General features: G+C 46.8%; 1 protein-coding gene across 9 annotated transcripts in view; it reads right to left on the bottom strand.

The window, feature by feature from the left end:
• The window catches only part of map7d1b (MAP7 domain containing 1b), a 44,826-nt gene extending 18,258 nt beyond the window's left edge, over positions 1–26,568 (bottom strand). For 6 of the 9 annotated variants that reach the window (XM_041883623.2, XM_041883624.2, XM_041883626.2 and 3 more), the window contains exons 1-2: positions 26,147–26,567; positions 1,238–1,528 (exon numbers count right to left, since the gene is read on the bottom strand). In XM_041883623.2, the coding sequence (XP_041739557.2) occupies positions 1,238–1,528; positions 26,147–26,204 (349 nt within the window). In that variant the 5' untranslated portion in view covers positions 26,205–26,567. Of the gene's footprint in view, positions 1–1,237; positions 1,529–26,146 lie in introns of all 9 variants that reach the window. The other 3 variants (XM_041883619.2, XM_041883621.2, XM_041883622.2) reach the window with 1 other exon arrangement.
• Positions 26,569–26,826: the final 258 nt, after the last annotated feature.

Genomic DNA, 26,826 nt, shown 5'->3' with positions numbered 1-26,826 from the left:
ATGTACTTGAAACAATGATTGTATAAATTCTAAACTACAGTGTGTATTCATATATTCAAGACCAAGGTCAGGAAGCTACGTGTGCGTCCCAAATGGCACCCTATTGCCTATACAGTGCATTACTTTTGACCAGAGCCCTATGGGCCATGGTCAAAAGCAGTGCACTACATAGGGAATAGGGTGTTATTTGGGACGTAGCCTACATCTCCCACTGCAATGCTATAATGTTATTCACTCTATGGTTTAACAGTTTCTGTGAACCCGAATGGAACTCATGTGATCATGTATTTTGCACCCTTTCCTGTCTGCAGCAATTATCAACGTTAACTCTGATCCACTTTGATAAACGTAAACAGCATCAGAGGTGGTCCTCTGTAGCTCAATTGGTAGAGCATGGCGCTTGTAACGCCAGGGTAGTGGGTTCGATCCCCGGGACCACCCATACGTAAAAATGTATGCACACATGACTGTAAGTCGCTTTGGATAAAAGCGTTTGCTAAATGGCATATTATTATTATTAGGAAGGATTTTTGTATGAATTTCAAATCCTGTTTCAGCCTAGGCACAGATGTACTGTATTTTGGTGGCTCTGGCTGTGGAATGGGCTCTGCTTTGATAAAGCTGTATGCATTGGAAATGGGGCCCTGGGTTAACTCCGATCTCCTTCTGAGGAGCTCCAGCTTCATGCTATATAATATGTATGCCAAGTTTTCCCTGCCAATCCAAGAGGACCCTGCACAAAGAGCCCCGGCCATCACTATAGCAACCGCTCTTTCCTCCCACCACCAGCAAAGGGTGAATTTCAGTACTGGAGTCTTATAAGGCTGGTGTCTGAAGAGATAGGCTGGAGAGTGTTCAGGAAAACTCCCTGAGCCTGAGGTCCTCCTGTCCCAACACAAGGCCCAAGTACACCCCTCCTCCTCAAACCCCACCTCATTACTCCTGCATATCCACCCCTCCCCTCACAAACGATTTGGGGTTCAGCCACTGCCATCTGTCTGATTGGGTATGTAATGACTGAAGATCCATTCGATTAGACTCAGAGAATATAGAAACCTTTCACCAGTCCACAGATAAGAAGCACTGAATGGTTCTCACCTCTGTGTACAGGGATACTAGCGTCAATAGCTCTCTTACTGTACACCTTACACTGGATATCTAACCCCATGCTATTTCCTTATCCTCCTGGTTCTCTCTCTCTCTGTGGTGCTTAGAGGTGAGACGTTGTATACCGTACCTCCTTTTTTAGGCTGGGGGCTGGTACTAGACCCAGGGGTGCCAGGTCTGGCATCTGTCTTGGTGGAGGACTCTGTCTTTGAGGTGGGCTCTGTTTTGGGACAGAACTCTGTGTTTGGGGAGAGGTCTGTTTTGGGACAGGACTCTGTGTTTGGGGAGAGGTCTGTTTTGGGAAAGGACTCTGTGTTTGGGGAGAGGTCTGAAATGTCTGAGTCGTCTGGTGTCAGTAGGTCCTTGATTATCTCCTTGTCTTCATTCTGGATGCGCCGAGGCTCTGGTGTGGATGGGAGACCTGGAACACAGAGATAACGTTCATCAATGAACGGAAGTAGAACACTATGTATAAAGGGTAGAAAAAGAGAGAGAGGGGGGGAGTAGACTAAGAAAAATAAATAGAGAGGGTGGGAGGGAGGGTAGAGAGAGAGAGAGAGGGGTAGAGAGAGAGAGAGGGCGGGAGAGAGAGAGGGGGCGGGAGAGAGAGAGAGGGGAGAGGGAGATGGTGAGAGGAGTGGGGGTGGGGGGGGTGGAGAGAGACTAAAGACAAGCACCATCAACAAATGAAGAGTCTATTCAGCATTGCAGAGAAAAGGCTCAGTCGTAGAGCGCCATTTTGAGGGGAAAAACGGGCCAATTTCAATGCAGGCCTTTTCTGAAAAGGAAAGTGCTGACGTAACATTTAGAATGGCTAATTAATGCTGTGCCAACCACTGCAAAAGCTCTTAAAATGCTAAATATGCTGCTGGGGCAAAAAATATGAAACATATGATTACTCAAGTTCTGTTCTGGAAATTGAACATTATCCCTCTGAGTGGGGGATGCAGTGTTTCTCCTAGGATTTTTTTCAGCAGCCGTAGCAACATTTTGCGTGGGAAGGGGGTGTCCTTTTGCTGGGGGGGTCCGGGGGCATGCACCCCCGTTCGAAAATTTGCCAACATTTCTAAAAACATGTTTTTACTTCGTCATTATGGGTTCTTGTGTGTAGATTGGTGGGGAAAAAATATATTTCATCAATTTTGAATTTGAGGCTGTAACACAACAAAATGTGGAATAAGTCAAGGGGTATGAATACTTTCTGAAGGCACTGTACCTCATAAAAAAAAAAACGAAAGACTCAATGCATCAAATGCTACAAATATATGTTGCAACTTGTCATTCCAGGTCTTTTTTCTGGAACAAAATGGGGTTTAGGAGGTGGGCGTAGCGGGGGCATGGTAGTGGGCGTGGCCTGCCGCTGCTAAATGAATACAGGGGAAACACTGGGATGTATGAGTCGACAGAATGTGACGTGTGCACATTGACCATTGGAATGAAATACCATACCATCAGGCAGATACATTGCAGTATCACATAACCAGTAGCACTCAAAGTCAAGTTACAGTACATATCATGTTCTCTATAGGATTCACCAATAAAAGCATGATAAAGCATAATCAGGCTTTGCTCTGATCTTCAGTCCTTGGGCCAAGCTTCTTAACCTCTGATCTTTGGAAGAGTGACAGAGAGGTCACAGGAAGACAAAACATATCCTGTGTTAATACCTTATCAGACATTGTTTTTACACTTGGCTCTCCTCTTTACTGTGTGTGCGTCCCAAATGGCACCCTATTCCCTATATAATGCACAACTTTTGACTAGGACCCATAGGGCTCTGGTCAAAAGTAGTGCACTGTGTAGGGATTAGGGTGCCATTTGGGACACAGCCTGAGTCTCTCTCTGTGGGCTGGGCTATTCAGCTGCTGTCTGGGCCTGGCTGTCACACCAACACTGGTGCTCACAGTGACAAACTGCACTACGCCATAATGAAGCATGGCGGAGGAGAGAAAAAGGAGAGAAAGAGGGAGAGAGAGTGGGGGAGGGTGAAGAAAAATTGTACACCTCCACAAAGACCTATGGAGAACAGCGAGAGAGGAGAAGAGAGAGTGAGACAGAGATTGATAGACACAGAGAGGGGGGAGGTTCAGTAGAACAAGGGAGAAGAAAAATTGTGCATCTCTATAATGATTCAAAGGGCAATGAAAGAAAGACAGAGAGACAAAAAAAGGAACAGAAGGGGGGAGGGAGAGAGAGAGAGAGAGAGGAAAAGAAAGAGAGACAAAGAAAGAGACGGATATTGTTGTGTGATATAGGTGTGAAGGGATCCAGGCCAGCTTTCTGACTCACATTAAGCTCACAGTGGGCAGATGGAGCGTATCCCTCTCTTCAGACCCATCCAAGCCTGCATCCCAAATGGCAATCTATTCCCTGCTCATAGGAATCTGGTCAAAAGTAGTGCACTATATAGGGAATAGGGTGCCATTTGGGACAGAGTACAAACGCTCACCGAACCCCATAAATCACATATTAACACTGGGCCTCTCTCCAGCTGCCTCCATTTACAGTACACACATCCAGCCAGGGATGGCAACACAGTGGCGAAATCATAGCAGGTTAATGAGAGGATAATTAAGAAATAAGGCCTGAGGGGGTGTGGTATATGGCGAATATACCACGGCTAAGGGTTGTTCTTAGTACGACACAATGTGGAGTGCCTGGATACAGCCCTTAGACGTGGTATTTTGGCTATATACCACAAACCCCTGAGGTGCCTTAGTGCTATTATAAACTGGTTACCAACGTAATTAGAAGAGTAAAAATAAATGTTTTGTCATACCCGTGGTATATGGCTTTCAGCCTATCAGCATTCAGAGCTCGAACCACCCAGTTTATAATGTGCATTGAATCAGCTGTCAAGATGACGGAACAACTGCAGGTTTCTGCAAAGAGAATCACTCCACTTGTAACTGCCAGAAAATACAATGTGATTTGGCAAGAATAGGACAATAAATCTTCCCAGACAGTAAACTTGGACTATTTGAACGTTACATCACAAGAGACGCAAAATATGACCTAAATGAGAGTGCCATACATTGAGGGGGAAAAGGTGAAGAAACACCCCGCAGTACTACATTGACAGTGTGAAGGACTATCATGAGTTCAACAAGCATATCCAGGTCTGCTGGGTAACTGGGAGGAAAAGGTTCAAGACACCTTCCAGCTATTATGGTGTCATGAGAGAAAGGTGAGAGAGCTCACTTCTGTCTCTGAACTATAAGCCCTCAAGCAACTGGGAAAGACATCAAAAGACAAAAGTTCCAACTTTCCAAACGCTAAAATAGAAGCTATTGTGAACTCTCTGCATAGAAACAGGAACTTAGCCAAAACCACACAACAGAGGGAAAGAGGATGACGGAGTCTGACTTCATCCCAAGTCAAATTTGGGGGTGGTTTTGAAATTGTGCTATGGGGTTATTACAGTAATAAGTATGTATGTGTGGCTGTCTGTTTTCATGTGTGGGCTTTAATGACGTTGAGGGAAGGAACCAAAAGTGGAAGGAGGAGCAGGACAAGGGGAAGGAGATAACAGAAACAAACACCAAAAGGAACAGACTGTGTGGAAGGAACGTTGTGGAACATTCTGTTAGTAAAACCCTAAAGTTGTTTTCATTAGTGAGTCAATCTGTGAGTCTGGAACGGTTGGCTTGTTTATAGGAAGAGTACAAGCAGGTCCAAAATAGTTTCAGATCATCATATTCATTTAAGTCACTCTCATAATATTGTAACAAAATACTGTACGTTACAATTTCATAGGGACGTAGTCAAACACAATTAATCTTAGTAACTATAAGGAGCTCCGGCTCCATGTCTTAAAGGCCTAATGCAAACATACATACAACATGTGTAGGACTCATCAACTAGGCCTATTCATGTGACAGGCCCCCAATTAACACACAAACACATATCCGGCAGATTCACCCTCCTCCACCCTTCTCCACCCTCCTCCACCCTCCTCCGCTCCATCCATTCCTCCGCTCTGCTCCCCTCTACTAAAGCCGGCAATCTCAGGTTTCTGTGCCACTCTGACAGACACAGGAGTTAAAAATAGTGACGAGCTGCTCAGAGCACAGTGCACCCTACGGAGAATGTGAACCATAAATGGGACTGGGCCTCTGCTGTGGCACCTTTGGAAAATCACAGAGGCTGGAAGCATGCTCTGATGGTAATAATCCAAAAGATAAATAAAGTAAAAAAGGAACGTAAGTAGGTGGAAATTATAAGCAAATTAGAAGGAGAGTGTTAACAAATCCATGTGAGAACTGCTTTATACAGGCAAGGACAAGATCATGGTTGCTACATAAGAAATGTGATCAAGTCAAGAGAAGTCCGTTCTGGGTATGTTGCACACTGCATTAGCCTAAGTACTGTAAGCGGAGCTTGCGATGTGGGCTGCGTTTGACAGAGGCAGTGTGTGTGCAGTTTAGGGTCTGTCTGCTGAGGGAGGGAGGGAGGAGCACCAGCATATTGGATCTGGGTCAGGCTGACCTCAGGCATCCCTGGTATGTGCGCTTCCCCTGTGTCTCAGTGTTTGTGTCTCAGTGTGCGTATACAGTGTTTGTGGATGGATGGCAGAGAGAGAGAGAGAGAGATAGAGAGAGGAATAAACAATATATCAATAATAACTCAACCGGGACAAGAGACAACATGGCTCCAATGAGGCCTACATTCAACAGTCTTTCTTCTACAATCACTTTCCCAGCTCCATCAGTAGCAGACAGTCTCTGACCACTATAGAATCAAGTAAACCAGAAGGTCAGGGAGTCCAGTCATTCACACAGCAACCTGTGCAATAAACATCCCCTCTGGGCCCATCCATGACTCTCAGACTTCAATAACACCTTAAGCATCTTAGAACTCCCTCACAAGCATCTACAATGGGAACGGAGCAATAAAACAAACATTGTCTGAACCTTTGAACTTTTATAATCATCACCCAGCCACCTCAGTAGCTATTTAAAGATGCCACCAGATGGTCAGTCCTTGCATCCATAGCTCTGTCTATGAATTTGAGAGAGGTTACATTTCTCCAACCCCATCCCTCAGCTGTTTATCAAAACAGTGGCAGGGTATCCACTTGGTTGTTGTTTGAACTGCAGACTGCCCCTGTAGAGAGGCCACCAGATGAACACAGCCACAGCAGTCCTAGAGAGACCAGAAAGACCAACAACAGCTACGAATCACTGTCTCTCTGGGAAAAACACTACTTTTAGTTTAGTTCAATGAAAGGGCATTTTCAGAAAATATTTTCATTCTAAAGCAGTCTTTTAATTACAGGGCACTTGCTCTCAAAGCTATGCTCGCTATGTGCAGCGCTCCACAATCTTTAATACATTTCTGCCTTCATTGAGTTTCAACTAACTTCTGTGGTGCTGATGCAGCATTTAGGCTAACTCAGACATTTGGACTATGTTAAAACAGTAATGAGAAGAAATGAAAATAATGTTTTTCACAGAGTTCATTCTGCTGTATAGCTTCTTTCAATAGCCATATGTCTGTCTATGGGACAGCCTAGAGGCTGAGCACGCAAGGCTAGCCTTCTCATTATGTTACAGGGCCTAGGCTACTGCAAAAGTGCTGTAATCCAGGTGTCTTTACTGACAATCATGGCTAATGGCTCCTCCAGCGAGCTTCGTTTTGGTATCATCACATGACCTATATCAGAGCTGGAGATGCTGCTGTGGGACCAACACTTTACATCAATATGGAATATGGAAGCCCAATATGGAATACCCCCATCCATCCCATCCATCCCATTCATCCCCTGCCATTAAAAGAGTCAGAGAGCCAGAGCAGTTATAGGGACTTGTGTGAGGGAATCAGCTGAATGCTAAGGTTAGACTGCCTGCCATGGATCTCTACTGATGGTAGGAAACTCCTCATCCCTATCCCCTGCCATTAAGAGCCAGGGAGGTTACAGAGACTGATGTGAGTGCTAAGGTTAGAATAGACTGCCTGCCATGGATCTCTATCTAGAGGGAATGGATACGAAGGCAACTATAAGATGAAACTGTAGACGACAGCTGGCTAGAGAACGTGACTCGTCAGTCCTCCTGTGGAACGAACAAGGGCAATCTGACTCCAACTCCGCTGAGGCTTTTAGTCAGCATGAACTGGGTTACACAGTCACACAGACAGACAATATAGAGAAAAGCATGAATCATGAATGGAATCATCAATGATTCAACATTTTCCTGCTCTGCATTCACCAGATGAAGTATGATTAGAATAAAAGTTATGGAAGTGTTGGCAAACATTAAAAGACGGAGATAGAGAACAGAGGTGAGGCGTTAAGATGGATGGAGCAGAAGGAACCTTTTACAGGATGCTGCCGTGGGGTGTAGACAGGGGTTCCATCCCAAATGGCACCCTATTCCCTTTATAGTGCACTACTTTTGATCAGGGCTGGTCAAAAGTAGTGCACTATGTATGGAATAGGGGGCCATTTGGGAGGCAGCCAGTGAGAAAATAGACTGGGTGTGGTGACTGTAGAGGAGCCATGGAGGCTGACAGACCATGACCTCATCATTATGTCACACATCCTCCATAGATGGGATGTCATTAGTGCAGTGCATGATGGGAATGAAAACAAGGGTTGCTGCATGAACATAATACTAGAGAGAGATACGAATTCAAGAGAGAAATATGGGACTTTGAGTGTGTTTGGTGAGAGAGAGAGAGAGAGAGAGAGAGAGAGAGAGAGAGAGAGAGAGAGAGAGAGAGAGAGAGAGAGAGAGAGAGAGAGAGAGAGAGAGATACTGAAGTGTATTTGAAGAGTTTATTCAGTTCCTGCTGACATGCTATCAGGTCATGGGGCACATTCCAGAGCAGTTGCTCCAGCTAGCTCCTATTTGTTTTCATATAAACAACATTAGCCTTATTATAAATGAGCGTGTTAAAGCAGATCTGGGCCCTGCCTGAAATGCATCAGCATGGCTTCTTCCCTACTGACACAAAACACACACACACACACACACACACACATCCACAACACATATACACACACACATCCACAATACATACACACACACACAGCACAAAGACCAAACTGCAGGAGGAGAGGGGAGGGAACATCTGGACTGGTGGGGTTCAGTCCTGCAGAATCAGCAACATACATAGAGTAAAGCCTCCACACATTCTCATACCAACACTTCCTTGATCCGCCTGGGAGCCCTCACTCACCGCAGGTGTGTGTGTGTTTGTGTGTGTGTGTGTTTGTGTGCGCACGTGTGTGTGTGTGTGTGTGTGCGTGTGCGCATGCGTGTGTGTGTGTGAATAAAAGCAGGAGAACTTTGCTGTGCGCCATACCAAGTATAGTATATCATGTGAGGTAAAAAGCTGTGATTCATGTGTATACTGTACAATATGCTATACATGTGACACTATGCAGGCACATATGCCATAGCTTATCACAGCCCATTTCACAGTCAGGACTAATAGAACATGCCATGTGAGAAGCACATCCCTAGACAATGAGAAACATTGGTTGTCTAGTGCCACTGCCTCCGGATTACATCATATACCGCTGCAGCATGGGTTCGAATCGGCACACTCTCTCCTCTATCTTTCATCTCTGTCCTGTCCAATAAACAAAAATATGTGAGGAGTGGTACTGTCCCACTCCTTCGAAAATAAACATTGCCTTAGGTCTTCTAAACACAGTCAATATACAGTGGACCTGCTTCATAGAGACTAGCTACAGCTGATACTCCCTAGAGTAATGCAATCAACGCTGTTGTGTTTTTGGACTCATTAAGTAGGTCATACTGTAGCGAACAGAGAGCAGCGCTAGCTAGCTAGCAGAGTGATGGTGACTTGGCAGAGTGTGGAGGGTGAAAGATGATGGGACATGTTTAATGGTATCAAGTGAGGCCATATTGGGCCAGGCCAGCAGGGCAAGCCAGTCTCACTGCTCAACATGGCTGTCTGTCTGATCACACAGTGTTGTCTCATCCTAACTAGGGAGCGAAGTATGATTAAATCAGTGTTCCATCTTTTATGCCAAAAAGAGGTGATATTCAACATAGTAAAAACAGCCAAGGGAAGCCTTTTAATATATTAAAACAGACCACTGAGATGTAATATTAAACATCAGACAGATACTCAATACTAATGATTTCAATAAGATGAGAGGCCCCAAGTTGAGAATTGACATTCAATCAATTCAAATGGGAAATTCCGCTCAACATCCTTTTAACTGTGTGTGTGTGTGAGTGTGTGTGTGTGTGTGACTGTGTGTGTATGTGTGTGCTTGTGCATGTGCAAGTGTGTTTAAAACCATAACTATGTTGAATTGACAAGACTGTTAGGCATATGAAGATCAGCACACGCCTGAGGGGAAGGTGAGACAGGGGTCAACAGTCGACACAACCCAACACAACACAGCAGAGCCCATATGATTCACTGCAGAGATGATCAGATCTAACAGATACTGTATCTCTGCAGGACAGACAGAGGAGGACAAAGGAGGCCGCATAAGGTGGCTGGTGAGTGTTTGTACCGTTTTCCTGGAACACAGACAGGAGGTGACCTTGTTCCCTAGGCTGCCAGGGAAAATGAGTACCAGGAAGGAAAGAGACAAAGGCTTTGCATCCCAAATGGCACACTATTCCCTATGTAGTGCACTATATAGGGAATGGAATAGGGTGCCATTTGGGACGCAATCAAAACCACAGCGACACAGGAGGCTAACCTAGCAGTCATAGTAAAATCATTGTAATGGAGGAAGCATCGTGGCATCATTAAGAGACTGAAGAGGGAATCGATTGACTTATGGAATGGAACGGAAGGAGGCCATGTTGCAGTAGCTCTCTGTATCAGTGCTGCAGCCTGCCTGCTATTCTGTTGTGATTGAGGAGAGAAGAACATGTTATCTATAGTAAGTGGGGTTTCTTTCATTATCAGGAAGGAGGAAAAAAATAAATGTAGGGGAAGAAAAGTACATTCAAGGGTCAAAGTGACATTAATTATAAACAAGACAACAGTAAACATGTTGTCCCCCACGAATGATGCCTTGGGCCAATTGAGATAACACATTCAAGTTAATTACTGTAGTAATTTTGTAAATGCCGGATCTCTATTGCAAGACGCATCATTCACCCAAGTTTCGTCAAAATCGGGCCAGTGCTGTCTGAGATATCGCGTGTGACTAACATACTAAAGGACGGAGACAGATCCACAGTCCCCTCCCCGATTTCATCGTGGGGGACAACAACTGACACTACACAGTCACGGGTGGATGTTATGGGCAGGTTATAGGTCAAGATAACTATCAAGACAAACGATCCTCACCCTGTGTCGTCTAGTCCTGATGGGAATAGAGCTGTAGACATACAGTCTGTTAGACCTAAACCTAGCCCTTCAGCTGTGACCTAATATTAGTGTCCTGAGTCCTGTGACCAAGAGCGGTGTGTGTGTGCATGTGTGTGTGCTTTAAATGAGACACAGATAATGGTCTGGGGGTGGATAGCCTAAATCTGGAGTTCATGTGCACACTTCCAAAACACACACACACCTTCCTTCAAAGCCAATAGAAGCTGCAGCTCCTGGTGACTCCACTGGGGCTGAGGCAACAATACTTCAACAATAACCACCACAGAGAAATGCAACATGGCTACAGAGGAGCAGGACAACAGGAAGAGGTATTCTGGTTCACAGCTGGAGAGCACTTCCACAGAGCAACACTACAAAGCTCTAATAAGACTGTGTGGACCATATATGGAATGGGGTAAAAAAGACAATTAACTTGCGTAGAACTGAAAAAAGATGTGTCAGATTCCTGTATTTCACTCTTATTTATGCATATATCAGTAGCTGTGTTAAACATTACAGAAAATGGACTGCTTGTTGTAACAAAGACTATTCACGTTTAATGCGAGGTCGATAGACGCCATCCTACCAGCGTGCACAGCAAGAAATTAAGTAATTAACACATAAGATGGTTGTGCCTCTGGTTGTGGTATAAAAGCTAGTCATTAGGGACTTCAGTAACGAACAGTGTCAACAGGTTCTATATCGCCTTACTTCCTGGATCTACATCTAAATGCAGAATCCATGTAGAAGAGGATTGGTTATTCCACCAATAGAGTGCCTGTCATAAAGAGCACATGTTCAACTTCATAAAATATATATTTTCTAGAGAATGATTAGATTAAATAAAACTAGGTCAGATTGAACACTGTTGTATCAAAAGTAAAACAGAGGGCCAGAAACACAAGGACAAAATTGGGAATTATGAAACTAACTAACTAATATATTCAATAACTAGGCCTACAGTATGTTTGTACAGTAGCTAAAGTTAAAGCCTGCAAATTAAACACTGTACTGTGTATTTAACAACACTAATTAGTGAGGAATCTGCATAGATAAGCAAGGAGACACAATTTAAAAGCAAATTCACATGATAAGCATGGAGTAGATCAAATGCATTTTCTTGTTAAGCATTGTCTTACCATCTTAATTATTCAAATTGTGACCCCCTTTTTCCTGCTACCTCGGATTACACGCACCCTGTTATTAACTATAAATACATTTACTTTAAATCAAAATCTGTTACAGTTTTCTGTTTAAAAACTGAATTGAACAAACACACCTTCATCTGTTAAAATCGACCAAATGTATGCCTTTTGTAGCTTAGATACATAACCAATCAAAAAGTGCAATCAGGGTAATGAGATATTTTGTCATAGAATTCCATTGTTTCTCCCTTCCTGTACAGTGGAAACACATGAGAAATTGTAGAATTTCTTGCCACAGTAAAATTGATCTCTGTAGAAAATGTGAGAGGACTACAGACATGAATTAGGTTCACAGTCACACATTCGTCAATAAGGCAATAATAATTTAAAACAGAGTCTTAGATGAGTCATCAATGACCAGTGTTTTACAATCGGAACGGAGTGGAATGGGATGGAAACGTGAGCCAGTCTCTGGATCTAGGATCTAGTATACTAAGTTTGCATCCCAAAAAGCACCACATTCCCTACATAGTGCACTACTTTGGTCTAGGGTGGTCTAGACCAGGGCCCATAGGCCATTTGGGACGCACCCTAAGGCGATAGCCTCGTCCGCCTCTAGACCCTACAGGATGGAGCACTTCCTCTAGTTCCTGTGTGAGTGGTCAGTGGCCCTGATTTATACCAGCTGGATCTGCACGCGGCGAGGTACGGCTCTGTGTGTGTGTGTGTGTGGGTGTGTGTGTGTGTGAGGCTGCTCCTGCTCGCTGACGTGGAGCGCTCTGTTTGGTCTGCCTGAAAATCACTGCAGACACCTCCCTCCCTCCGACGACCACGGCCTAGCTAACACCACAATAACACCCCTCGCTACCCTCCTAACCCCTCACTCCCCCCTGCTCGCACGCTGCAGATACGGGCCTCTGGAAAAGAATGCCTCACATTCTAACCAGGCCCTTCCACACCCATCCCAACCCCTACTCTCTTCTCTCCACCCGCATGTACAAACTGAACACACAGTCCAGCTGGCAATAGGGGAGAGACATTAGGAAAAGCTGTCAGAACTTCAACATGTCTGACTAAGGAGAAATGGGAGAAGGTGCTTTCCTTTTTTCTATTCTCACTCAGTCCCCCTTCTATTTCTGCCCCTCCTTTAGCAGGAAATCTTATGAAGTCCAAGGAATAAGTACAGAGTAATCACAGCTGTCACGACCTCCTCTGAAGCTGCCTCCTCTCCTTGTTCGGGCAGGCTTCAAAGTTCAAAGTCCTGAGGAGGATCAACAAGGTTACCTATAGGTTATTACTCCCCCATGATTATCGTATTAACCCCTCGTTTCATGTGACTCTCCTCAGGCCGGTGGTGGCTGGTCCGCTCCAGGAGTCTGAGGTGTGGGAGGTCCCTCCGCCTCCTCTGGACATCGAGGGGGCCCCGGCGTACTCTGTCCGTTCCATCCTGGTTTCGAGGCGTCGGGTGGGGGAACTTCAGTACCTCGTGGAGTGGGAGGGGTACGATCCGGAGGAACGGTGCTGCGCGTCAAGGGGGGGGGTACTGTCATCGACTTCCTCCGAAGCTGCCTCCTCTCCTTGTTCGGGCAGGCTATGGCGTTCGTCGTCACCGGCCTTCTAGCCAATGCCGCTCCTCATCTCATCATTCCATTTGTTTTGTCTTGTCTATTACACACACCTGGTTCATATCCCCTCATCAGTACCTGTATAAGTGTTCCCTCTGCCCCCCTTGTCCTTGTGGGTGATTGTTTATTGTGAGGTGTATTCTGTGATTTACCCTCCTGCGCCTGACTCCTTCAAATCACGCATCACAACAGCAGTTTATCCAGGATGTGAGCCTCATTATGTTTATTCATCACACATGATGACAAAGAAGTAACCTGTTTTTCAACTGTTTTTAATGAGAGAGAATGGGGAAACTTCTGTGGAGAGGGATCGTGCTGGGCCCAAAATCTACAATTGCATCCCAAATGGCACCCTATTCCCTATAGTGCACTACTTTTGACGGGCCCATAGGGCTCTGATCAAAAGTAGTGCACAATATAGGGGATAGGGTGCCATTTGGGATGCAATCTACACTTCCAAGCGTACTGTAATCTTGAATGTGGGCCAGGAACATTACATTAGGAAAACTTTGGGATAGTGGAAGAGCGTCCACGTCAGTCCACGTCCAATGATTACTTCCACAGAAGAAGAACACTTTTAGCTCTATACAAAATCTCCAGTTTAAAGCTGATTTGCAACCAAGAAGTTAAACCTAGGGCTAGATTCCATCCGTATTGCTGAAGATCAGCGTTGTAGCACGGGGGACTTTTCGATTGAGCCGACATATGTTTACCGTTTACCATGAACACAGTCTCCGCGGAAACATTGCCTTTAAATTTAAATCACGCTACAACGCTGATCTTCAGCACTACGGATTGAATCCAGACCCTAGTTCTTCTGAAGTTAAAGGATAAAATCAAATCAAATGTTATTTGTCACATGCGCCGAATACAACAGGTGTAGACCTTACATTGCAATGCTTACTTACAAGCCCTTAACCAACAATGCAGTTTTAAGAAAGAATACCAAAAACAAATAAAAATAAAAATAAAAATAATAAGAAGAAGAAATAAAAGTAACAAATAATTAAAGAGCAGCAGTAAAATAACAATAGCGAGGCTATATACAGGGGGTACCGGTACCGAGTCAATGTGCGGGGGCACTGGTTAGTCGAGGTAATTGAGGTAATATGTACATGTAGGTAGAGTTATTAAAGTGACTATGCATAGATAATAAACAGAGAGTAGCAGCAGCGTAAAAGAGGGGGGCAATGCAAATAGTCTGGGTACTGGATTAGATGTTCAGGAGTCTGGATTAGATGTTCAGGAGTCTTATGGCTTGGGGGTAGAAGCTGTTTAGAAGCCTCTTGGACCTAGACTTGGCACTCCGGTACCGCTTGCCATGTGGTAGCAGAGAGAACAGTCTATGACTAGGGTGGCTGGAGTCTTCTACCATTTCTAGGGCCTTCCTCTGACACCGCCTGGTATAGAGGTCCTGGATGGCAGGAAGATTGGCCCCAGTGATGTACTGGGCCGTACGCACTACCCTCTGTAGTGCCTTGCGGTCGGAGGCCGAGCAGTTGCCATACCAGGCAGTGATGCAACCAGTCAGGATGCTCTCGATGGTGCAGCTATAGAACCTTTTGAGGATCTGAGGACCCATGCCAAATCTTTTCAGTCTCCTTAGGGGGATTATATTTTGTTGTGCCCTCTTCACGACTGTCTTGGTGTGCTTGGACCATGTTAGTTTGTTGGTGATGTGGACACCAAGGAACTTGAAGCTCTCAACCTGCTCCACTACAGCCCCGTCGATGAGAATGGGGGCGTGCTCGGTCCTCTTATTTTTCCTGTAGTCCACAATCATCTCCTTTGTCTTGATCACGTTGAGGGAGAGATTGTTGTCCTGGCACCACACGGCCAGGTTTCTGACCTCCTCCCTATAGGCTGTCTCGTCGTTGTCGGTGATCAGGCCTACCACTGTTGTGTCATCGGCAAACTTAATGATAGTGTTGGAGTCGTGCCTGGCCATGCAGTCATGAGTGAACAGGGAGTACAGGAGGGGACTGAGCACGCACCCCTGAGGGGCCTCCGTGTTGAGGATCAGCGTGGCGGATGTGTTGTTACCTACCCTTACCACCTGGGGGCGGCCCGTCGGGAAGTCCAGGATCCAGTTGCAGAGGGAGGTGTTTAGTCCCAGGGTCCTTAGCTTAGTGATGAGCTTTGAGGGCTGAGCTGTAGTCAATTAATAGCATTCTTACATAGGTGTTCCTTTGTCCAGGTGTGAAAGGGCAGTGTGGAGCGCAATAGAGATTGCATCATCTGTGGATCTGTTGGGGTGGTATGCAAATTGGAGTGGGTCTAGGGTTTCTGGGATAATGGTGTTGATGTGAGCCATGACCAGCCTTTCAAAGCACTTCATGGCTACAGAAGTGAGTGCTACGGCTCGGTAGTCATTTAAGCAGGTTACCTTAGTGTTCTTGGGCACAGGGACTATGGTGGTCTGCTTGAAACATGTTGGTATTACAGACTCAAGACAGGGAGAGGTTGAAAATGTCAGTGAAGACACTTGCCAGTTGGTCAGCGCATGCTCGGAGTACACGTCCTGGTAATCTGTCTGGCCCTGCGGCCTTGTGATTGTTGACCTGTTTAAAGGTCTTACTCACATCGGCTCCGGAGAGCGTGATCACACAGCCGTCCGGAACAGCTGATGCTCTCATAAATGTTTCAGTGTTACTTGCCTCGAAGCGAGCATATAAGTAATTTAGCTTGTCTGGTAGGCTTGTGTCACTGGGCAGCCTGCATGATTTTACATTTTAGTAGGTCCCTATATGGCATGAAGCACACTTACAAACAATTGCAGTGTACTACCAGCCCTCAAGATAATATAGAGAACCACACAAGTTCAAACACTTTCTGTCTGCCTTAAACAAAAAGAAACGGGTGCCTCACTTCCTTTTGTATGCTGCAAACAGAGCTCCTTTGAACATGTTATATCTTGGAGAGGGGCTTGGTCTCTTAGCTGCCTCATCAACTAAAAAGCCACTAATGTTGCTCTACAACAGGACTCTGGTGCTTGTCTCTCTGTCTCTGTCTTTGTGCCATATGGTCCCGCTAGCCCTAGCAGCTTCACACTTCAACCCTAAAGTGTCCAGTCTACATGGCATCATGGGTGCATCCCAAATGCCACCCTATTCCCAAAATAGTGCACTATTTTAACCAGAGCCCTATGAGCCCAGGTCAAAAAGTAGTGCACTATGTAGGGAATAGGGTACAATGTGGGATGCATCCCATGTCACTGGTTTCAAGGGGCATGAGAGGTGACAGAGGGTCAATGGGGGAGTCTAACTGTATTAGGCCTCAGCCAGCGCTCTGCTAGACGTTCTACCAGCCTCACCTCTGTCTAAATGCATCACATTACAACACAAAGATCTGGGATTAGAATTCCTTTTCATAGACCAGGCCAGGCGTGTGAGTCTGTAGGAGAAAAACAAACCTTTACAAGGCAGAGTCTGTCTTCAGAGGAGTCAGATAGAAGGAATGTGTCTGTTTATTTAACATCTCTGCCTGTCCGACACGGACATTCCTGATAACGTCATACCGACCAATCAACACTGTGTATAAACTGACGGTACCGAGCCCACTTCAGTATCGTTGAAAAATCTCCAGAACCACCTCACAGTAACTGTATTTAGTGTCTGTCTGTCTGTTTCCATTTTGAAACCTTTTCTATGGGAAAGGTAAACTGTCATAAAGGCATAGAAACAGGGTTCTCCTGTTCTGGTGATGGGGTAAAATCAGACACCAGCCACAGGAGAAGTGTAACACTTCAGACCCGAAAAAATCTGGTACATGATGACAATGCAAACCCACTTCTCGTGTATCCCAGTATCTGCAAGTATTGGCCATAGTGCTAACCAGTCCTCCCACACAAACTGTGGATGTACAATGTACTGCTCTACATGACCTTCTACACTGAACAAAAATATAAAGTAAAGTAAAATGTAAAGTGTTGGTCCCATGTTTCATGAGCTGAAATATAAGATCCCAACATTTTCCATACGCACAAAAAAATAATTTCTCTCAACATTTGTGCACAAATCTGTTAACATCCCTGTTAGATGAGCATTTCTCCTTTTCCAAAATAATCCATCCACCTGACTGGTATAGCATATCAAGAAGCTGATTCAACTGCATGATCATTACACAGGTACACCTTGTTCTGGGGACAATAAAAGGCCACTCTAAAATGTGCAGTTTTGTTACACAACACAACGCCACAGATGTCTCAAGTTTTGAGGGCGCGTGCAATTGGCATGCTGATCGCAGGAATGTCCACCAGAGCTGTTGCCAGAGAATTTTATGTTTATTTCTCTACCATAAGCTGTCTCCAACGTCGTTTTATAGAATTTGGCAGTACATCCAACCGGCCTCACAACTGCAGACCACGTATATGGCGTCGTGTGGGCGAGCAGTTTGCTGATGTCAACATTGTGAACAGAGCGCCCATGGTGGCGGTGGGGTTATGGTATGGGCAGGCATAAGCTACAGACAACAAACACAATTTCATTTTATCCATGGCAATTTGAATGCACAGAGATACTGTGACGAGATCCTGAGGCCCATTGTCATGCCATTCATCCACCGCCATCACCTCATGTTTCAGCATGATAATGCACTGCCCCATGTCGCAAGGATCTGTACACAATTCCTGGAAGCTGAAAATGTCCCAGTTCTTCCATGGCCTGCATTCTCACCACACATGTCACCCACTGAGCATGTTTGGGATGCTCTAAATCGACGTGTACGACAGCATGTTCCATTTCCCGCCAATATCCAGCAACTTCGCACAGCCTTTGAAGAGCAGTGGGACAACATTCCACAATCAACAGCCTGATCAACTCTATGTGAAGGAGATGTGTCGCGCTGCATGAGGAAAATGGTGGTCACACCAGATACTGACTGGTTTTCTGATTCACTTTTTTTTTAAAGGTATCTGTGACCAAAATATGCATATTTGTATTACCAGTCATGTGAAATCCATAGATTAGGGCCTAATGAATTTATTTCAATAGACTGATTTCCTTATATGAACTGTAACACAGTAAAATCTTTGAAATTGTTGCATGTTGCTTCTATATTTTTGTTCGGTATAATATTACTAGGGCGGCAGGTAGCCTAGCAGTTAAGAGCGTTGGGCCAGTAACCGTAAGGTCGCTGGTTTGAATCCCCGAGCCGACTAGGTGCAAAATCTGTCGATATGCCTTTGAGCAAGGCTCTTAACCCTATGATATAGTGGCTATTGCCACTGTGATGTATAGGCCTAAGGCCTAGACAATAACAAGACACAGTGGCAGAATAAATTCAACCACACCTTTGTTTCATCACAAAACCGGAGAGCAACATCTGTCCGGTGGAGTCCACAAAGCATATTGCATGACCTACAGCATCGTCAGTCAAGTTAATATTTTCGGACTACTAAACAACTATTGATTTAGAACACCGGAGAGCTACCACAAGTCTAGAATTGCCTCCACTTTTCCAGCACCATTTCAACTTTAACATTTCAACATCATCAAATCACCTATGCTTAGTCTAATACAGTGACAACTAAAAGATACCAAAAACAATTTAGTCCAATCAACGTAAGTTAAATATGATGTGGCTGTCCATGGTACTGATTTCTGTGTGTGTGTGTGTGTGTGTGTGTGTGTAAGTAGAAAAAACGTGTTGACTCACCCTACTTCTAGAGAAATGTCAATGCCATCCTCCTCTCTTTCATGTTGCTCAAACGGTCTATGACTCTGTCATACATGTACTGTAGTAGCTACAAGCTTTTAGTTTTTGTTGTCCTAGGCTACCTGGCTAAAATGCTTGCGCGCTAGCCTAACTTCCTTTCATGGGTAACGATGCGCCAGCTAGTTAACGTTAGCCTCTGTCAGAGTGCGACGGAGAAATGCGGTAGGCGAAGTCTAACGCAGGACACAGAGCTTACTGGAAACGTACTTTACTCGAAAGTAACCAGAATAGAAAAACAATCTCCACATAAGGAGGATTAAACAACCCGCACACGAAACAATGCCGATTACGAATACAATAACACACAACACACAATGAACGACAGAGGGTTAAATAGGGAATACAATACAACATAATGGGGAACAGATGTACACAATCAGGACAAAACAAGTCAAACACCGAAACATAGATCGGTGGCAGCTAGTACTCCGGGGACGACGAACGCCGAAGCCTGCCCGAGCAAGGAGGAGGAGCAGCCTCGGCTGATTCCGTGACAGTACCCCCCCCCTTGACGGTGCGCCGACCCGCCTCGGGACGGCCAGAGGAGCGGAGCAGGCCCGAGTCGGATGACTCCGGTGGAAGTCCCTCAACATGGAGGGATCTAGAATGTCCCTCCTGGGGACCCAGCACCGTTCCTCCGGACCGTACCCCTCCCACTCCACGAGATACTGCAGGCCCCCCGTCCGACGCCTCGAATCCAAGATGGAACGGACTGAGTACGCCGGAGCCCCCTCGATGTCCAATGGGGGGGGAGGAGCCTCTCGTACCTCACTCTCCTGGAGTGGACCAGCCACCACCGGCCTGAGGAGAGACACATGGAATGAGGGGTTAATGAGGTAATTAATGGGCAGTTGTAACCTATAACATACCTCGTTCAATCTCCTCAGGACTATAAAGGGCCCCACAAACCGCCGACCCAGCTTCCGGCAGGGCAGGCGAAGGGGCAGGTTTCGGGTCGAGAGCCAGACCCGGTCTCCCGGTGCATACACCGGAGCCTCACTGCGGTGGCGATCGGCGCTCGCCTTTTGCCGCCTGATGGCCCGCTGCAGATGGACATGCGCAGCGTTCAAGTTTCTTCCGACCGCGAAACCACTCGTCCACTGCAGGGGCTTCGGTCTGGCTCTGATGCCAAGGTGCCAGAACCGGCTGATAACCTAACACACACTGGAAAGGCGTAAGGTTAGTGGACGAATGGCGGAGGGGAGTTTTGGGCTATCTCTGCCCAGGAATATATCCCGACCACTCCTCTTGCCGGTCCTGGCAATATGACCTCAGAAACCTACCCACATCCTGGTTAACTCTCTCCACCTGCCCATTACTCTCGGGGTGAAAACCTGAGGTAAGGCTAATCGAGACCCCCAGACGTTCCATAAATGCCCTCCAGACTCTAGAGGTGAACTGGGGACCCCGATCAGACACTATATCCTCAGGCACCCCATAGTGCCGGAAGACGTGTGTAAACAGGGCCTCAGCAGTTTGTAGGGCAGTAGGGAGACCTGGCAGGGGAATGAGACGGCAGGCTTTAGAAAACCGATCCACAACGACCAAGATCGTAGTGTTCCCCTGGGAGGGGGGAAGGTCCGTGACAAAATCCACCGATAGGTGAGACCACGGCCGTTGTGGAACGGGTAGGGGTTGTAACTTCCCCCTGGGCAGGTGTACACTAGGCGCACACCGAGCAGGAGGAAACATAAACCCTCACGTCCTTAGCTAAGGTTGGCCACCAGTACTTCTCACTAAGGCAGTGCACTGTCCGACCAATACCCGGATGACCAGAGGAGGGTGACGTGTGAGCCCAGTATTTCAAACGATCGCGAACCTCGAGCGGCACGTACCTCCGACCCTCTGGACACTGTGGAGGAGTAGGGTCGGAGCGTGCTGCTCGCTCGATATCCGCATCCACCTCCCACACCACCGGTGCCACTAAACAAGACTCCGGGAGTATGGGAGTGGGCTCAATGGACCCTCTCCTCTGTGTCATATAGTCGGGACATGGCGTCTGCCTTAGCGTTCTGGGACCCTGGTCTATAGGTGAGCTTAAATACAAAGCGCGGAAAAAAACATTGACCACCTTGCCTGGCGAGGATTCAGCCTCCTCGCTGCCCGGATGTACTCCAGGTTACGATGGTCAGTCAGAATGAGAAAAGGGTGTTTAGCCCCCCTCAAGCCAATGTCTCCACACTTTCAGGGCTTGAACCACAGCCAGCAGCTCCCTATCCCCCCACGTCATAATTGCGCTCCGCTGGACTGAGCTTCTTAGAATAGAAAGCACAGGGCGGAGTTTGGTGGCGTACCCGAGCGCTGAGACAGCACAGCGCCCGATCCCAGCCTCGGAAGCGTCCACCTCCACCTGGAATGACAAAGAGGGATCCGGATGCGCCAGCACCGGAGCCGAGTAAACAGGTCCTTCCAGACGTTTAAACGCCCTGTCCGCCTCAGCTGACCACTGCAGGCGCACGGACCCCCCTTTAGCAGAGAGGTAATGGGAGCTGCTACCTGTCCAAAGCCCCGGATAAACCTCCGGTAGTAATTGGCAAAACCCAAGAAGCGCTGCACCTCCTTTACCGTGGTGGGAGTCTGCCAATTACGCACGGCAAGCGAAACGGTCAATCTCCATCTCTACCCCTGACGCGGACAACCGATGTCCCAGGAAGGAGATGGACTCCTGGAAGAACAGACATTTCTCCGCCTTCGCATACAGGTCATGCTCCAACAGTCTACCAAGCACTCGACGCACCAGGGACACATGCTCGGCTCGTGTAGCGGAGTATATTAGAATGTCATCAATATATACCACAACACCCTGTCCATGCAAGTCCCGGAAAATCTCGTCCACAAATGATTGGAAGACTGAAGGAGCATTCATTAACCCGTATGGCATGACGAGGTACTCATAGTGACCCGAGGTGGTACTGAATGCTGTCTTCCACTCATCTCCCTCCCTAATGCGCACCAGGTTGTACGCGCTCCTGAGATCAATTTTGTGAAGAATCGCGCCCCGTGTAATGACTCCGTCATACTAGCAATCAGAGGGAGAGGATAGCTGTATTTGATGGTGATCTGATTTAGACCACGGTAATCAATACACAGGCGTAAACCCCCATCCTTCTTCTTCACAAAAAAGAAACTCGAGGACGCAGGGGAAGTAGACGGCCGTATGTAACCCTGTCTCAAAGATTCGGTGACGTAGGTCTCCATAGCGGCCGTCTCCTCCTGAGACAGAGGATACACGTGACTACGTGGAAGCGCAGCGCCTACCTGGAGGTCTATCGCACAATCCCCCTGTCGATGAGGTGGTAATTGAGTCGCCTTTTTCTTACTGAAGGCGAGAGCCAAATCGGCATTCTCAGGTGGAATGTGCAAGGTGGGAACTTGGTACGGGCTCTCCACCGTCGTTGCCCCTACGGAAACGCCTACACACCGCCCAGTACACTGATCAGACCATCCCTGGAGAGCTCTCTGCTGCCATGAAATGTTGGGGTCATGAGATGTTAACCAGGGAAGCCCCCAACACCACGGAAACGCAGGAGAATCAATCAAATACAAACGTACTATCTCCTCATGACCCTCCTGCGTTTTCATCCGGAGAGGCGCCGTGACCTCCCTAATCAATCCTGACCCCAACGGGCGGCTATCTAGGGCATGAATGGGGAAGGGCACATCAACAGGTACAATAGGAATCCCTAACTTATAGGTGAACTGGCGATCGATAAAATTCCCAGCTGCGCCTGAATCTACTAGCCCCTTATGCTGGGAGTGAGGAGAAACCTCGGGAAACACCACTTTAATACACATATGATCAGCAGAGAGCTCTGGGTGAGTTGGGTGCCTACTCACCTGGAATGACTCATCAGTGCGCCGCCCACTGCCTCGATTCCTAGGAGACCCTCCCCAGCACCGACCAGCAGTGTGTCCTCTGCGGCCACAGTTGGTGCAGGGGACGGCCTCCCTCCTGGTCTCCCTCCTGGTCTCCCTAGCACCAGCACCCCCGAGCTCCATAGGGTTCGGGTCGGAAGTGCTGGGGGATGGAATGGACGGCCCCGAATCCGGACGTCCGTGGGTAGCCAACAGGGTATCCAGGCGAATCGACATGTCCACCAGTTGATCAAAGCTGAGGTTGGTGTCCCTGCAGGCCAATTCCCGACGCACGTCCTCCCTCAGGCTGCATCTGTAGTGGTTGATGAGGGCCCTCTCATTCCATCCCGTGTTGGCAGCTAGCGTCCGGAAGTCCAGCGCGAACTCCTGCGCGCTCCTCCTCCCCTGTCTAAGGTGGAATAGACGCTCACCCGCCGCTTTACCCTCTGGGGGATGATCGAATACTGCCCGGAAGCGGCGGGTGAACTCCGCATAGCTGACCGTAGCGGCGCATAGCCCACTCCAGCGCCTTGCCGGACAGACAGGAGATGAGGGCGGACACGCTCTCGTATTCCGAGGGCGCCGGGTGAATGGTTGCTAGGTAGAGTTCAACCTGGAGTAGGAAACCCTGACACCCGGCCGCGGTGCCATCATAAGCCCTCGGGAGCGAGAGCCGAATCCCACTGGACTCCGGAGATGGAACGATGGCTGATGGTGGTGGTATCGTAGGAGGAGGTGTGGGCAAACCTCCACTCTCCCATCGCCTCAAGGTGTCCATCACCCCTTGCATGGTGGTCCCCAGGTTCTGGATCATGGCCTCTTGGTGGATTACGCGCTCCTCCAGTGATCCCCTTGGCACCGCCGATCCTGCTGACTCCATGGTGGTGTGTTATTCTGTCAGAGTGCGACGGTGAAATGCGGTAGGCGAAGTCAAACGCAGGACACAGAGCTTACTGGAAACGTACTTTACTCTAAAGTAACCAGAGTAGAAAAACAATCTCCACATAAGGAGGATTAAACAACCCGCACACGAAACACTGCCGATTACGAATACAATAACACACAACACACAATGAACGACAGAGGGTTAAATAGGGAATACAATACAACATAATGGGGAACAGGTGTACACAATCAGGACAAAACAAGTCAAACACCGAAACATAGATCGGTGGCAGCTAGTACTCCGGGGACGACGAACGCCGAAGCCTGCCCGAGCAAGGAGGAGGAGCAGCCTCGGCTGATTCCGTGACAGCCTCCTACATCTTGCTACATGTTGAACTTCCATCCTCTCAGGCCAGGGGCACAATGTATGAATTTATGGTTGGATCAGAATCACCGTTATAATCATTGGCCAGTTCAGAGAATTAAGTAAAACCACGAGTCCAAATCCCTACCTCCATCCATGGCTAATTTTGTAAAGGGAAGATTTTAGCAAGCTAGCTAGTCAAAGGAGAACAACGACAACACAACGAGATGCAAGAATTCAAGTTTTTTTCTGTCAAATCATTTGGCTTCTGATGTGATGTGATACATTTACATTTTTGTCATTTAGCAGACGCTCTTATCCAGAGCGACTTACAGTTAGTGCATACATTTGTATTTTTCATACTGGCCCCCCGTGGGAATCGAACCCACAACCCTGGCATTGCAAATGCCATGCTCTACCAACTGAGCTACATCCCTGCCGGCCGTTCCCTCCCCTACCCTGGACGACGCTGGGCCAATTGTGCGCCGCCCCATGGGTCTCCCGGTCACGGTCGGCTACGACAGAGCCTGGATTCGAACCAGGATCTCTAGTGGCACAGCTAGCACTGCGATGCAGTGCCTTAGACCACTGCGCCACTCGGGAGATACATAGGTGTGAAGCCAAATCCAAACTGGCGTCCCTTTACACTTTTTTTTGGGTGTGCCAGGACCATTCACAGTTGAGTTCACTCAGTTTAGCTCAACGGTGATTGGCTATTATTTTATTTTTTTTTTATCAAGGGAGGCCAAATGCTCACTGGATTCCCTTGCATTCAGTGCCACAGGCGGCAACAATGTCCCACTCTTTTTGACCACTGACCATGAAGCATCAGATAGATGGGCTACACATACTAAGACAGAGGGGCGCTGTTTCATTCGCTCGGCTTTCTCTGGTGAGTTACATTCAGCCTCTTGCGTATTTAAGGGAAATGTATGAAACACAGCGAGTCGAAAGATACATTATCTTGTTTATTTTTTTTCTTGGTCAATGTTTTGGGGAAGTGTGGCTTCCCTTGGCATCCATGAATACACGCCACTGCATTAGGTAGAGAGAAAAAAACACGGATACGTGTTTCGCAAGAGGCGAGGGCTATGACAGCCAGATTGTGTGCTTCTGGGATGATAAAGAGCTGCAATGGTTCTCTTCTCACTCCATCAAGTGCCTTGCTCACCAAGAGGAGGGGGAGGGTTACCAGCCTCATCCTCCAGTGACCAAACCATGTCAACGTGGCTGGAGGAGGGGTAGACTAGAGGAATACGGCAGTGGATTACTGTACATCTCAATATGATAGCCTATTGTTTACACCATCAAATCAGATTCATACACAAGTGTTATTATTACAAAGCAGTATGATGACCCAGATAACAGCAGTCACTGCTATAAGCTGGTTTATAACTAGATGGTGTAGTCAGACCAGACTAGACCACAGCATGTGCCAGGTTTGCTGATGGAATATTATTGTGGTTGTTACCATGCTGGTTCGCAATGCAATGGTCATCTATTTTGTGGTATATGGTTTGACACTGACAGCAGCTGGACACTGTAGAGTCAATACCAGCAGATTTCCAATGTCAGGATAAATGTGATTACTGCCATGTTTGTTGTGCCTGGTGCTGTGGGCCATTTAACCCTTCCTGTGCAGGAATGGTTGGTAATGGAGAAAATAGGACAGGCTGCAGTATTTTCCAGCTCTCTGGTCAAGGAAAGCTGTCAGAGCATTTTAAACTATTATGAATATGCATCTTTCTGGTAATTTAATTGGAATAGCAGTTTGCCAAAAGGCAACAAAAACCCTCATAGGCTCTTTGGGGTAAAGAGTGTGATGCGCCAGTCTGATGATTCCGTTAAGAACAGTACGCTATCAATGACGTTTTTTGCAGTAATGTTTTTGTGAATGGATTTTCAAATGGTGGCCTATTGATTTTAATAGAACATATAAAACAGAACGCTTTGGCAAGCACACATTGCGCAGGCACCCTTATTTCATCAACACGTCGAAGAATACCTACACATTCACTCCAAGCCTTCAACTGTTGAAATGTTGAATGTGCATTTGATCATTTAGCAATAAGTACATGATTAATCCTCTATCTGTTGCTTATTTCTTGTCTTATGTAGGCATTAATAAAATAACTTACATTTCTCTGTTAATGTCAGTTTCTCCTCAAAATTGTTCTCAAGATCGTTGTATTCCATTTTTTCACTTCAAGCGATTCGCAGTCCTTTTCCAGTTGCAGTCATTCCTCAAATATATCGAAGGACAGGAGAAAAAACTCCCGGTACAGTCTGATCACCAATACGCCCTTCGTAAATCCAAAAGGGAACGGTAGGGATAAAAAGATAATAGAATGACTGGGCAGAAATCCAGTGAAAAACGTGTGTGAAAAATTACATTCACAAGTAGTCGATATAAATCTCTGATATTTCCTCTTGAGGTAGAGACCCTGTCAGATCCTATTCTATTGCAAATTCTAATAGATCAACTCCGAAATCGAGGAGTCCGGGCTGGGCACAGGGACTTGCCCGTAGCAATAGAACTGCTTGACGAATATTTATGTCCGACAGCCGCTGCCTGCCTCTCTGATCGACTCTACCATCTGGGCTACCGGGGGTAAGCAAAACGCGGTGCACCTACTTATATAAAATATTTAAGGGATAACATGCTATCACGTCTATAAATGTTAAACACGTCTAGATCACTTGTTTTACAGTTGCATTTGTGTACTATAATGTGTGTGTTTTTTTATGGGGAAAATAGGAGAATATATCGCGCTTTGCGAAAGGTTGACCCCCGTGTTAGAAATGGTTACATCCATCA

This window comes from Coregonus clupeaformis, chromosome 8, assembly GCF_020615455.1.
Source record: "Coregonus clupeaformis isolate EN_2021a chromosome 8, ASM2061545v1, whole genome shotgun sequence".
In the NCBI taxonomy this organism is placed as follows: Eukaryota; Metazoa; Chordata; class Actinopteri; order Salmoniformes; family Salmonidae; genus Coregonus; species Coregonus clupeaformis.
The sequence above is the reverse complement of the archived record's forward strand: the minus strand, read 5'-3'. Positions and strand labels throughout refer to the sequence as shown.